Source organism: Limulus polyphemus, unplaced genomic scaffold, assembly GCF_000517525.1.
Source record: "Limulus polyphemus unplaced genomic scaffold, Limulus_polyphemus-2.1.2 Scaffold730, whole genome shotgun sequence".
In the NCBI taxonomy this organism is placed as follows: domain Eukaryota; kingdom Metazoa; phylum Arthropoda; class Merostomata; order Xiphosura; family Limulidae; genus Limulus; species Limulus polyphemus.
This window is the reverse complement of record NW_013666340.1, coordinates 62,590-76,744: the sequence shown is the minus strand read 5'-3', so window position 1 is coordinate 76,744 and position 14,155 is coordinate 62,590. Positions and strand designations below refer to the sequence as shown.

Below are 14,155 nucleotides of genomic sequence, written 5' to 3'. Positions count from 1 at the left end.
GAATGCGAGTTAACAAACGAGATGACATGGTCTTTCACTCGTGACCCGTCTCGAAAGGGTTAATTGTATAAACTAATTACACTGACTAGAATGTCCCCTGATGAAATATAGGATCCAAAATTATAATGTAACTTTGGATATGGTTCATGTTTACCTTTAGTAACATAAAATTAAATAAACAATTTTTAAATGAATTATTACCAGATAAATGCTTTATGGTGAAACAAAACTATATTTATTTCTATAGCATCAACTGCTCTTTTTTTTTTCTCAGACCTAGACAAGAATATTATGCTATTTACTGTATATATGTCCACAACATTATTTATGGGGGAAAAGAAACAAAATATGTTATTCATAATTGAATTTGAATAGATAAAAAGTAGAAGTTTTATTTATTTTGCACTCAATTTGCTTATACATACATACGGGTCATGCACAATAAATATTAACAGACGAACTTCACAAATTTTGTTTACGTGAAGGGTGTTTATGGCGTAATTTTAAAATTTTGCAACATTTTTCATTCTTTTTGATTGAGTCAGGCAGGTTTAAAGCAATCTCAACATGAATTTTAGGCTAATACAAATTACATTCTATAAGTTGGCTTCTTTTAAGGAAAACATTTTGAACTGGGTTCTTTATACTAAAAATTAAGTACAATTTTACAATTCCATTGATCACAAGGAGTGAGGGTCTAGCAAGAAATGTGTTTTAAATGACACGCATGTGTGATGACACCACTAGAGGGATCAGTCATTCTCTCTTCATTGTTATAGAAGATTGGGATCGTAACAACTCATGGTTTGACTTACTTTCAGAATCTGGACCTTCTTTGTCGTAAATAGGCATCTTGAGACTTAAAATATTGAAATCAAACATACAGTGGTAAATAAGCTTCATTAAAAACAGAGCACAGCTGTGAAAGGACTACATGTTTTGATGGCTTACTGAGTCTCCATCATTAAGAGTAAGAGTTAAGGTCAGATAGTGATATACATATATATCTGCATCACCTTCAATTTCCATAATTGTACAGTACTAGTAATTGATACCTTAAACAAATTTGTTATCTAGAAGACCTATGTGGTGTAGCTCTTAAAGTGAAAATGAATTAACTTTAAGAGCTACACCACATAGATCCTCTAGATAACAGATTTGCTCAAGGTATCAATTACTAGTACTGTTAGATTATGGAAATTGGATATACCACACTGTCACTTGAAGACAAGCATTCAGGTTCCACAAAACTATATTTGCAACAATCTTTTTAATTATATAGGTTTCTGAAATATTATTTGCATTGCAGCTCATTCACTGCCATTCTAACTTACCTTCCACAGTTGTATTGAGCATAAAATTCAGTTAGAAACAATGTGCTGAATTGTAACACATGGGGCCTCAACAGGAATTACAGATACCAAAAATTATCCTATCATGTCCTACAAACTTTGTTGCCTTTTTTTTGTTTGCCCATCACAATTTCTGAGAGTACTTTTGCTTGTTTCTTAAAAAGTAAAGCACTGCAATATTGTTTGATTCAAAATATTTGCATAATAAATATCCAATGATTGATCAGAAGTTTGTTTTTTCAACCTGGGCTTCAACGGGTCTTATACAATACTCAGAAATGAAGATTTCCAAAATGGTATCTCATCTGTACACACACAATAGTTTGATTCCTTTGTGTATTTGCCTTTGAGATTTGCATGTCCCTAGCTTTAAATGACCTCCCACTTCAAAAACAAGTGTTTAACATGACCGGTGCTAGTGCATGATGACATAATAATGCAACAGTAGCCCTCTACAAATAAGGTGATGAATAACTTCATTTTTTTTGTTGGCATTGTCTAGAATGGACATTTCAAAATTTTTAATCAATTACTTCAGGCTCGTGAAGGTTTCTTACTGAGTTAAGTTTCCATGGTTAAGTGTTCATGATTCACATAACCAGCATGTTTTTTTCTTTTTACTTTTAATGATAAAAAGAAAATTCGTAATGGGGTTTCCCACCGTTACGAATTCTCAAGTGACAGTAACTTCCACTTCATTCCATGTTAGTGACAATGTTCCTAACACAGGACCTGTGGCTACTGGGGTCTCATTGCCTGTGGAAAATGCGACAGCCATTGTTTAATGTGTTGTGGGTTCCTTCATGCATACTTGGCCTTCTTGTCTCATCTATTTGGCTGATGTTCCCTTCTTCCCAGTTTGAACATGACCAGGTTGATGATGATTTCCAATAGAGTACTTTACCTCCTCTCACATATATGGCTGTTCTCATTCAGTGCTACCCTCTATATGCAAATATTTTTTTGCATGCCACAAGCCTTGAACTCCTACATACCACTACGATCAATGTGGTTCAACTTCTCTGCACACAGTAACTAAAATCCTACATTGATGTGGTAGAGGGGCAGATACAAATAATAAGACCTAGATGAGCTTCCTTCAGAGAAAGCATCTGAAGAGAAAAGCTCATAAACGTGACACCCAACCAGTAATTTTTAAGGCTGTGTGTAAGGGTAAGGAAGACTGCATGGAAGTATATGTGATTGGTTGAAAAGTATGATGATTTAAGCATACTTAGTGTTTTTGTTATCCTGTTGCTGTTGGTATGTGTCTGAACTTCTCTGTTAATACAGGCGTACTTTATTTCATAGTAATTGAAGTTAGTCTTAAATTTCCATCATAATATATTGCTTACTATACCAACCGTTTTCCATTCTAGCTTCTAAATTGTTAAAAATATCATTTACCAAAAGAATACCATAACATGTAATTTTTTTACATGATTCAAAATGTTTTGCTAGAAAGCAATAAATCTTTTCCCCTCTATTTCATTGTTGGTCTGAGTGTGTGTTTGCAGAGTTAAGTAGTAGTTGTACCTCTTGGTATTTCAGTTCACTCCTAGTTGCCTTTTTTCGAAAAGCAGTTATATTAAAAAAAAGTGTAAGACCTAATGTAAATTTTGTTTTTAGTGCTTACTGGAAATTATTGCCCTGTTTACACAAGCCTGAAGACTGCTTCTGATGGAAAAAGCTTGGAATTTTGCCTAAGAGTTTAAAAGTTGTAGCTTTCTGGGTGAGTTGATGTCATACTTTTCATCCATTCACATATATGTTCCAGTTACTTTTCTCACGCCAATTTCTGGGTGCCAAGACATAGTCATTTTTAAAATATTGTAAGGGAAAAAATGGAAGGCATAGAGAAGTTTTAACTGTGAGGTTAGTGCAATTTGGAATTTTTGGGTGCAAGTACAATTTTACCTCTACTTCATCAGGAAAAAGTAATTTTTCAAGTAATTTTGGACCCTCTTTATTCATAATAAGGTAAAACATAATAAGATACATTAATTTGTTAATCAATAAAGGAAAGTGATGAAAGTATTGTAGGAAGGTAGATAAAATCTTTCATCAGTATGAGAAAGGCTATATAAGTTCTTCATTTTTAGCAAATGGTTTATTAAGAATATTTTAAATGAATTATGTCTTTGTTTACTGCACTGATTTAAAATTTGGCTGTTGCTTCTTTATGCGAATTCCACATACTGTTTTATGGAGTTTGATGTTGTGTGGTCAAGCAATAGTATTCTGATATGTGTAAAACTTTAGATATAAAACAATTATCATGAAAACTTGTTATAATTCATATTTTGAAGAAAAAGAGTTTGTATAAAAAATATAAACTGATACTAAGTTGTCTTTTATTTATTTATAATTGAATTCTTCATTAAGAACTGTTTGCTGAAAGGAAAATTTTAAGTATATGGTTGTTGTCTGATTGTATATGATTAAAAAATAAGTTATTGTATTAACATTTTCTTGTTATCAAATAACAGTTTCTGAGTTTTTTTAAGACAATATCTACATCTAAAAGTCAATGCAGAATTGTGAAAATGTTTTATTTTAATGTATTGCAGGTTGGAGACAGTCCATCATGGATATGTTTTCAGTTGATTGTTATGGGGTCGGATTAGATATGAGTGAATACTCTTCAGACTGTGATTTTGACTACATTAGTGAGAGTTATGACATTAAGAGTTTGGAGGAGGACTACTCTTATTTTCAGAATTTTGATATACATTCTTCTTCTAGCTATGAGAGTGACAAGCAACATCATCTTGAAAAAGTGTTTAATGAGCTTGATATACAGAGGCAGACAGGAGAGTTCTGTGATGCTGAAATCCTGGTTTCAGATAAAAGGTTTCCAGTTCACCGCAATATTCTGGCTGCAGCTGCACCTTACTTCCAAGCTATGTTTTCTTCTGGGTTTGCAGAAAAAGATCAGAAGCAGGTGGAAATCAAAGGAGTAGAACCTGACACGTTTGAGAAACTTTTGAGTTATACATATGGTGGTAAGTTAGCACCACCTTGCTTGGTTTGAAAATAAAATTAGTATTAGATAAAAATTTTCAATTAAGTAGTTTACTTTGTACCATTTTCATACTACTTTCTGTTAAATAAAGTTAGATTTATTAAGGTTTGAAGCCTGGTACTTAGGACATTCAGCTCTCAATCTGCAGGTCGCAGGTTTGAATCCCATTATCAAACGTGCTTGCCCTTTCAGTCATGAGGGAGTTATAATGTGATGGTAAACCCCACTTTTTGTTAATAATGAGTAGCTCAAGTGGATGTTGTTCACTAGCCTCTTTCCTTTTAATTAGGGATTGCTAACTTAAGTACCCTGAGCAATTGTGTACAAAATGCAATAAAACACACAAACAAAGGTTTAAAATTAATAAGAAATTAATAACTCCATACCTAATACATTTGCAGTTTCTCAAAATAATGAATATCTTTTATTAATAAAAACACAGTTGAAATGACATGTGATGCAAAGGTACCACTAATCTGAAAAAAAAATGAAGATAATCTTTAATTTTGAAATTCCTGTGACTTTAAGAAGACTCCTTTACTTTATGTTTCAGAAATAATTTTTGATAGTTGAATTCATTTCAGTTTTATTACTTCCATGTTGATGTAAACATTGTTAGAATACTTGTTTGTTTACAAAAGATAACAAACCATCTACTATTAATGTTCACAGTAGCAAGATGCTAAATTGAATACATGGTAACTGAGTTACCATTTTGCAAAATAATCTCTTTGAATATTTTCTCTTTACTTTTTAATATAAGTATGCTAATTCGAAGTAGAAACTTGTGTTTTTTGTATTTATATGAATCACAAGTGATTAAGATCCTGTAAAACATTGCCCGGCATGTTTTAATCAATCATAATTACAGTTACATTTACCTACAAAAATTTGTTTTTTGTTCTCTTAAATTGTGATTGAGAACACAAATTCAATTGTAATTGCTCTTGATTCATGGTCATGGTATAGCACTTTTCCATGTACTTCTTGATAATCTTCCCATTCTCAATTGTCTCTCAGTCTTCTCATCTTCCTTTTCTATGAATTTGGCAATATCATCAGAAAACTCTTAACCCTTCAGAAGATTCAGACTATAAAGTCAGTCAATCAAAGTGGTGCATGCCTGTTCATATATTTGCTCTCTAATCTAAGATCTTGTGGCCAGAATCTTTAGTTTGATGCAAAATGCTTAAACAGGCTCTTTCTCTTTGAAGTAGTTTATGCTTTATCTTGGACTTACTAAATGATCATGTGGTCACTGCAAAAATTGGAGACAGAGGATAGAGACAGTTTCTTTTAAAAATATTATTATATTTTATTAACATATTGAAAGCATTTTCCATGATGTTTATTTCAGGCTGCAGAGTCTTAATGGTTAAGAACCTTATTGAACCTTAATGTTATTTCATCTGTTGCCTTGGTAAATAATCTATTTTATTTATAATGTTTTTAAAATTTAGAATATCCAACTTTAGGTCTACCATAATTGTGGATATTGGGAATTTGATGTACTACTAGATTAATGTTAAACACCATAAATGATAACAGACAATTATTTCAAAACTTAAAACCATTTTAACATAATACAAGTTTTGATTGTAATTATGAAGAGTGTCAAAAGCCCTGCTGCTAATATGGGCCTAATGTTATCAAATATTAGATCACCTTTGGCCAATAATGATTAATTTTTATCTTGTGTAAAATTATTTCACGAGGTAAGAATATTCCCTAACTGAAGTTTTGGATATGGCATAACAAAAGATAAGCCTCTTTCTATATTATTGAGCTAATAATTGGACAGATTAATAATTAATATTTTTAATCTGGCCATTGGAAAGAATTGTTGAAGTCATTAAAGTTATGTTAAAAGTCGTTATGGAGTGTGGCTTGTTTTCTAAGTTTTACTTTTAATTTAGCCTGAAAAAGAGACCACTTAGCTTTCTTATAAGTTTGGCTAGAAATTAGCTCTTTATATGCAAGTTTAATTCTTAAGAAATTTGGTATAATATTTAGACCTAACAGCTTCTGAGGAAACATCTAGAAAGCATGATGTACTTAATGTGTATCATCAATCTACAAAACAAATTACTCAGCAAGGATAAGATCTCTACTTTAAAATAATTATAATGTAGACAGAATATGATCATTACTAAGCCTGAGGTAATGAAATAGTATTACTTCATATGGATGACTATAAATAAAGTAGAACACATCCTTAACCCCTTTCATATGGGTCACAGGTGAAAGGACATGTCATCTCATTTGTTGACTCGCATTCAAAATTTTATTGAACTACTATTTCATGAACTTATGTCAATAAGTTTGGTATCAAACTGAAGATTATAATTCAAATTTTAGTATTATGTATTGCTCAGTTTCTTAACTTAAAAGCAAATATTAAAATACATTTTTGTGTGTCACGTGGTATGTTGAATGCATCACTGGTTCAAATTATGTTTTTGAAGTCCAAATACTAAGTATATAGTTTTGTATGAATTAAAAACTCGAATTACTGATATTGACAAACTAGAATATAAAATAAGAGCCTCTTATCTTTTTAATTTGCTAAGATATTGCTCATGTAATAAATCAAACACAGTGGCACCCCACCCACCTCTTTCCATTTTTAGAAATGCTCCCTTATATGTATGACATGAATAACCAATCAGAAGCTCAGAGTGTCTCCCTAGGTTTTCTCAGCCATTTCTTTCTTTTGAACCAAGATTTCAATGAGGTAGGTTGTGTCTTTTAGTCAGCCCAAAATTTCATATTTTTTTAGAGTAAACTATATCGTAGTTACTAAGCTTGATAGATTATAATTGAATTCTATGGTATTAATAGTAATTTATGATTTTTTAGTTATTCAAATGTATATATAAAACCTAGAAAAATTATTTTCTTTCATATCCTCCAGGTACAGAGATTAATTACTGAAAATAACAGATAAAATATAAAGTTTTTTTTTAATAAACGTTTGATAATTATCCGGACATTATAAAAAATTTCGCATATGAAATTTTAAAATATTCTAATGCATAAAAGTATTTTTAACCTTAAAATGAAAATTACTTTGCATGATAGATAGGTAAGATGTGAGAAGAAAAAAAAACTCATGAGAGAAACATTGCTTTACAAACCTTATGACTTAATAAAAAATCAGATATTTTGTGTATGAAAGCATTGTAATGTTTACTAATAATTTGCCAAAGTTCATTTACTAATTTAAAAGTTATAGCATGAAAACTATAACAAGCACAAAATGGTTACGAGGTCATCACATTGACTGACCCCATATTGAAAGAGTTAAGAAATGATCCAACTAAATTCTAGACACTTAAGAGTCTCTCTTCCAATAGAGAGGCTAAGCTACAAAGTTTCTTATTAGAGTTAAACAGGGATAACATTATTTTTGAATCTATTTATGATGATATACAATCTCCAGACTGTCATCCTGGAATTCTTTATGAATTACCAAATACACATAAAGCAATTATATCTATGAGACCCATTGCATCCACTTTTACAATACATGACAATTTTAATTTTTCTAAACAAATTAGAGAAACCAGTTTTCCTGAATCTATTTATGTGGCAATCTTTAATGGTATGTCATTATGTACAAATATTCCACTTGAGGAAATAACTGACTGAGCAACAAGCCTTGTGTAACAAGGTCACAATCTTATGAAAGATATTCCAAATCATATCTTCAAAAACTATAATAATTTCTCATGAAAGATTTCCACTATTTTTATTAATGAAAGATGGTAAGGCCATGAGCTCTTGCCTTGCACCAATTGTAGGAAATGTATTATTATTTCACTATAAAAGACAATGAGTGACCAATTGTAATAATTAGTTCAAACCTTTATATTATACAAGATATATTGATGACAGTTTTGTTTAACTCATAATAAGGATTATGCTAATTCATTTTTAACATTTATAAAAACAACATCCTTGCATTTGGTTATCTGTTGAATTTGAGAATAATTTCAGGTTCTTATTTCTAGATATTATAGTTCAATAAAAGTTTTCAGGTTTTGTTGTTAATTACTTTCAGCCTGGCATAGCCTGGTGGTTAGGGTGCTCGACTCACAATCTGAGGGTCTGAGGTTTGAATCCCCTTCACATTGAACAAGCTCGTTGTTTCAGCCGTGGGGGCATTATGATGTGACAGTTAATCCCACTATTCATTGGTAAAAGAATAGCCCAAAAGTTGGTGGTGGGTGGTGATGACTAGCTCCCTTCCCTCTAGTCTTAAACTGCTAAATTATGGACAGCTTGTGCGGATAGCCCTTGTGTAGTTTTGTGCAAAATTCAAAACAAACTAAATTAATTACTTTCATAAACAAACATACACAGGGCTCTACTTGTAAGTATGAGAGATTTACACCACAACCTTTTAAATACAACCTTATCAATAAATGTTGAATATACATGCTTCTGCTACTTTCAAATTGACATCATTAAAAGCACAGCAAGGATTTAACAGTAAGGGGCAGCATGGCTCAGTGGCTTTGAATTTTGTATTAATAGTTGCATGGTTGTGAGTTCGAGGCTGGCTTGTGTCATGCTGTTTGTCCTTGAGCAAGATATTTTATCTCCACTTGTTCTAGTCTACCTGGCTGTATAATGTGTATCAGCTGTTAGCTGGGGGTTAACCTGCAATGGACTGGCATCTCATCCAAGGGGGAATGTGTCACTATTTTCATTCACTTGTGCCACTTGAAAACAGAGTTCAAAAGAACTGGCCCTATGTGCTTTGGGAAGGCACAGCAAGGAGTCAACATTTGTTTTAATCAAAATATTAAACACTCGCATATAAAATTTATAGTAACCTATTTTAAACATGAAGTATCAAACCTTAGTCAGATTCTTGGATAAAATGGTTTTCATATTACAGTTACTGAAGAAAATGTTTCAAAAATATGAAGGAAACTAAATAATGTTAATAATATTTCTCCAATTCATAGAGTTGATAAATTTTTGATAACTATTAATCTCTCATATCTAGGCTGTAAATCCTTGTTGTTAAAGTCATAACTTGTGAAATTATTCAATGATGCCTATCCTCATGCACCTAAGATTGTGTCTTTAGGAATTTCTTCCCATTGTAGACAAAATAAACAAAATACAGCAATTCCTTATCATTTGTAAATATAAATGCCCTCTGTGCTTGAAAAACAGCCATGTGTCCACTACCAGAAGTCTTTGGCAAAGGAATTGCTGAACCTTGTACTGCTCTCCATCTATAACAACTCATGTTTCACAGCATGCTGTGGAATGTGACTGGGATATTAAATTTGAACAATTTGACAATCTATTCAAGGTAAGAAATGGAAGAACATTAAAAATCCAAAAAGTTCTAGCCATTAAGACTTTACAGCCTGAAATAAACATCATGGAGTTTCTTTGAAACTCTCAATCATTTCTATTTTTTTATGTTAATGAACATTGTATTCATAAAGCGAGAGCCTTAGACATTCTTTGCTGTATCTTTAAATTGTTTCAAGATTGTGCAGTATATCTTACCTTTACCATGTTGTCTATGAGAAGGTTCAGGATTATGAGTAATACAACTATGAAATGCTGTGGGATGGTTAGGTTTTGATACAGTGTTCCCCTCTTCTCACAAGATTAGCTTTTTGCATTTTGTGCTGCCCTCTATATGTGAATTTTTTTTTATAACTCATGCCACAATCCTTCTGCATCACCTATTGGAACCGAAGATTTCAACATGTTTCTCATGCAAATCATAATGTGTCATCTCTCCACCAATAGGAGAGTACTACTATCATTTGATGCATGTCACTCCCTCTATGCACCACTACCCAACCATCACTTCTCGTTTGGCAGTGCTTGAGCGCAGACATCTTTCTTTTTGATCGTTACTTCTCAAAGTGGTTTCACTTAATTTAATTTACTTTATTTCAAGAATTTTTTTTTCCACTTTAATTTTGAAAGCGTTTGATTTACCCATGTTTTGCCTCCAAAAATTTTGCTTGTTTGTTTGGTATCATGCATGAATTCTGAAGTTAATGTTACCACTTTGGGTACATCTCATTCGTATGATGCCATAATTCAGGCCACAGGGGGATTTATTAGCACATCTCTGTGCACAAATAAAATGGGAGAAAATACTAGGTGCTATGATGAAATTTTTACTCACCATGGTGATTTGATGCCCAGGATTTGTTGAGGCCTGTATTAAACATATTATTTTGTGTGTGTAACACAACTACTCTAACATTAATTATCCCATGTCATTTAATAATACACATGGAGCTGGCAATGACAAGTAATAAATAAAAGGAAACCTTCAGTAACAGCCAAAAAATAAATGCAATAAGATTCAAGGAAGTTTAATAATAATAAGACTTAGAAACAAAAGTTATGACAATGGTAAATTTGACAAAGTAATTAGTAGAAACTAATGTAAGTTAACTAATGGAACTGTTGTATAGTTAGAATAAACCATATAAGAAGAGCTTAAAACTAACAAAAGGTAAAACTAATAGTGATCAATACAGAATTTAACGAATTTGTTGTTCAAAATGCAATAGGAGAAATCTTGTTTATGAAAAAATGCTATTGAGTTTAAGAGCACTGTCCACGAAGTCTTTTAATGTTGAACAAATTATATTGTGTATGTGTTATAAACATTGTAATATTACTTATGTGAAATATTTGTATTTGGAAGTGAAAAGTTTATATCTTCAATGTGTCTACTTAATTGAAAACTTTGAACTGGAATGTTTATCTTACAATGCTGATATCTAAATCTAGGTAGTTTGTTTTATTTTAAGTGTTAAAGGTCTTTCTTTTTTTTAGAGTGAGTTATTGTATGTAGAATTGTTTGGCTGTGTCAAAAAAAAAAAACCTTGATAATTAAGTATAAGAATATCATAAAATAAGAAATTCAGTTGCATTCACATTGAGAGGATGAAATGTGTAATTTCTCAGTCAATAAGTTTACCTTAAAAGATAGCAGCTCTATGCATGAAATATATTTTCTGATGGAAACTGGTAGGCAAGTCTTCACACAACTTGTTGCTTACTGTTTAGGCTGTGATATGTATAAGAATTTAAAAGATAAGAGCCAAGCTATTCTCACATTTGTTGTACAGTTTTAATCTAATTATGCCTTCTAAATATGAAAAACATATTGGGAAAATTGATATTATTAATATTATTGTGTGGTAATATTACTGATTTACACCACTAATATTGACAGATGAATGAATACTGTACTAATTTAGTGCAGCATATTGAAAGTAGGGTGCACAATATATAAGACTGTATGGATTACATAATCTTATTTGTAGCTAAAACACATACCAATTCTTTACATGAAATTTTATTACAATTTGTGTAAATGCTTTTATTTTAATATTGCAGGTTCCTTAGACGTGAATCGTGATACAGTGGAGGAGCTTCTACATGTGTCAGATATGTTTGCAGTGCAAGGACTGATTAGTGCATGTGAGAAGTACTTAAAAAACCACTGGAGACGAGAAAATTTTTTTGGTAAATAAAATTTAATTCTGTGTTGATTTTTTATTGAATTTTGCAGTTAAAATCTTTCCATCTACAGTAGCTGATTGCTATATCTCATAATGAATGTACCAAAACCTACAAAAAATATAAGATTTGGTTTTGGACCTGTGCGCTCTGCATTCCTGCTGTCCTCCTGATGTCAGTTCCCAGTGGATCTGCAGATGTGGGTTCTTGGTAAGGAAGCTGGTACCCATTTTTGAGTTGAAAGGTAGAGGACTCTCTTGCTCCCGTGGACCTGGTGTACAATTTCAGATGCCGCTATTTGTTTGTTGAAGTCGAACTCCCATTTACAGTCTTTTGCACAATAGCCTCTCTACATCAAGGGTTTCTTCCTTTGTTTTCACCATTTTGGCAACACATTACTAACAGGTGAAGAGTATACCTGGCTCAGAAGTTTGCTGTTTCCTGCTGGTGTGTTGTTTTTAGTTCCTTTGGATACTTCCTAAAGGGGTATCATTTTCTTACTGGCTCTCCACCTGTTCAGTGTGGGATTCTTGCTTTCTGTGAGCGGAGGTAAGATATTTTATTGGAAGTTGACATTTTCTTAAACTGAAAATGTATTTCCAATAGGTACTTACCTCCTCTTACATTTCCCACCCATCCTCCCCACTTTTGGTGGGGTTTGTGTGATCTGGCCAATATTGAAGTGATGAACTGCTGCAAGATTAGAAAGGGCACTAGTTATGATAGTGGTAGTATCACACTCCTATTGGTGGAGGGTTGCTGTATAATCCTGTGCATATTAATATGAAAATATCTCACGTTAACATATGTGAGGATAAGTAGGAGTATCAAGGCTAGTGGCGAGCAAATATTCGTGCAGATAGAGGGCAGTATAAGTTAAGAAAGCTTTTTTGTGTGTGTGTTAGAAGAGGTATCTATTGGAAATGTATTTTAAGTATAGAAAAATGTTAACTTTTAATTGTTTTTGTGAATATCTTTTTGTTGCACAGGTAGTCGTGTGTACCATATTTCAAGTCCTTATGACTTACAAAATATGCATTTTGAATTATATATGTTTAATCAGAAAATTTAGTACAGAAGCTATTGTTTTTCTAAGACTCATAACATAGGTAAATTAATATGTATAATTTTACACAAACTGTTCTTTCCTTTAGAATACTTTTTATTTGCAAGCTTTCTGCCCTCTCACCAGAAACTTCATAACCAGTACATTGTTGCCTGGTGAAGGCTTGGGTAAGAGAGCTGAAAAATTGCAAATAAAAAGTATTTTACCATAGAGAACAGTCCATGTATAATTCTACATACAGAAGTTATTGGCTGTTTCCAATGTAACTTGAGTTGCTAGTTTTGTTGACACTAAAGAAAACATTTGTAGCTGCTGCATTTATACCAGTATTTACTGTTAGTGTTGGATTAACTTAGCAAACCATGTTTCATGAGTTAATCTGATTTGTCATAAAAAAACAAAAGAACTTTTGATATTCATTATTTAATGAAGACGACAAACAACTTCAGAGAAATGTTTAATGGCTTTTACCCGATGTTTCGGCTCATGCTTTTATCATGGGTCTATGAATGTCACAGGTTACCAAACTGATTTTAAATGACAGTAACCGAAAACGAAATACAGCTACAACAATATAATGGAAAAGTGTATGTGATATGAGTATAGTCGAACGGTTTTGAGTTGCTGATCATAAAAATAGATAAAATTATTATGATGATAAAATTAATAATAATAATAAAATGTTAAAGGGGCCAGTAATTGTACCTATTAATGGAAAGGTGTCTATATTGAATCAAAAAAGATTCCTTATGATTTCTGTCGAGGAAATTGTCACAAGTTTTTAAACTTTTGGTAACTTGTGATGTTCATAGACCCTTGATAAAGGTGTAAGCCGAAACTTCAGGTACAAGTAATTAAACATTTTCTGAAGTCGTTTGTTGTCCTCCATTAAATAATGGTTGCTATCCTTCAGTCAGCACTGAAAATTTTTAAAAACAGTAATACTTTCGATATTCATTTAGGAAGTTTTAGAGTTTATGCAAATATAATATGGAAACTGTAAGATGCAAATAAGTATTTTCATTCTTAACAGGCAAAATCTCTAACTCAGATTGACTCTGTACGGACTTTATAAAATTTTTTGTGAAATACTTTATTGAAAAATCAGAAATATTTTTTTGTATACAACATACTTGTAATGTTTACTAAAAGCTTGCTAAATTTCGTGAAGATAAAATCAGTACATTC

The 14,155-nt window shown here is 31.9% G+C and overlaps 1 protein-coding gene across 5 annotated transcripts in view; it reads left to right on the top strand.

Moving 5' to 3' along the window:
• Nucleotides 1-14,155, top strand: part of LOC106460216 (kelch-like protein 12) — a 36,094-nt gene that overhangs the window by 3,383 nt on the left and 18,556 nt on the right. For 3 of the 5 annotated variants that reach the window (XM_022386882.1, XM_022386881.1, XM_022386883.1), the window contains exons 2-4: nucleotides 2,982-3,084; nucleotides 3,923-4,357; nucleotides 11,779-11,907. In XM_022386882.1, the coding sequence (XP_022242590.1) occupies nucleotides 3,940-4,357; nucleotides 11,779-11,907 (547 nt within the window). In that variant the 5' untranslated portion in view covers nucleotides 2,982-3,084; nucleotides 3,923-3,939. The remainder of the gene's footprint in view (nucleotides 1-2,981; nucleotides 3,085-3,922; nucleotides 4,358-11,778; nucleotides 11,908-14,155) is intronic. The other 2 variants (XM_013919900.2, XM_022386880.1) reach the window with 1 other exon arrangement.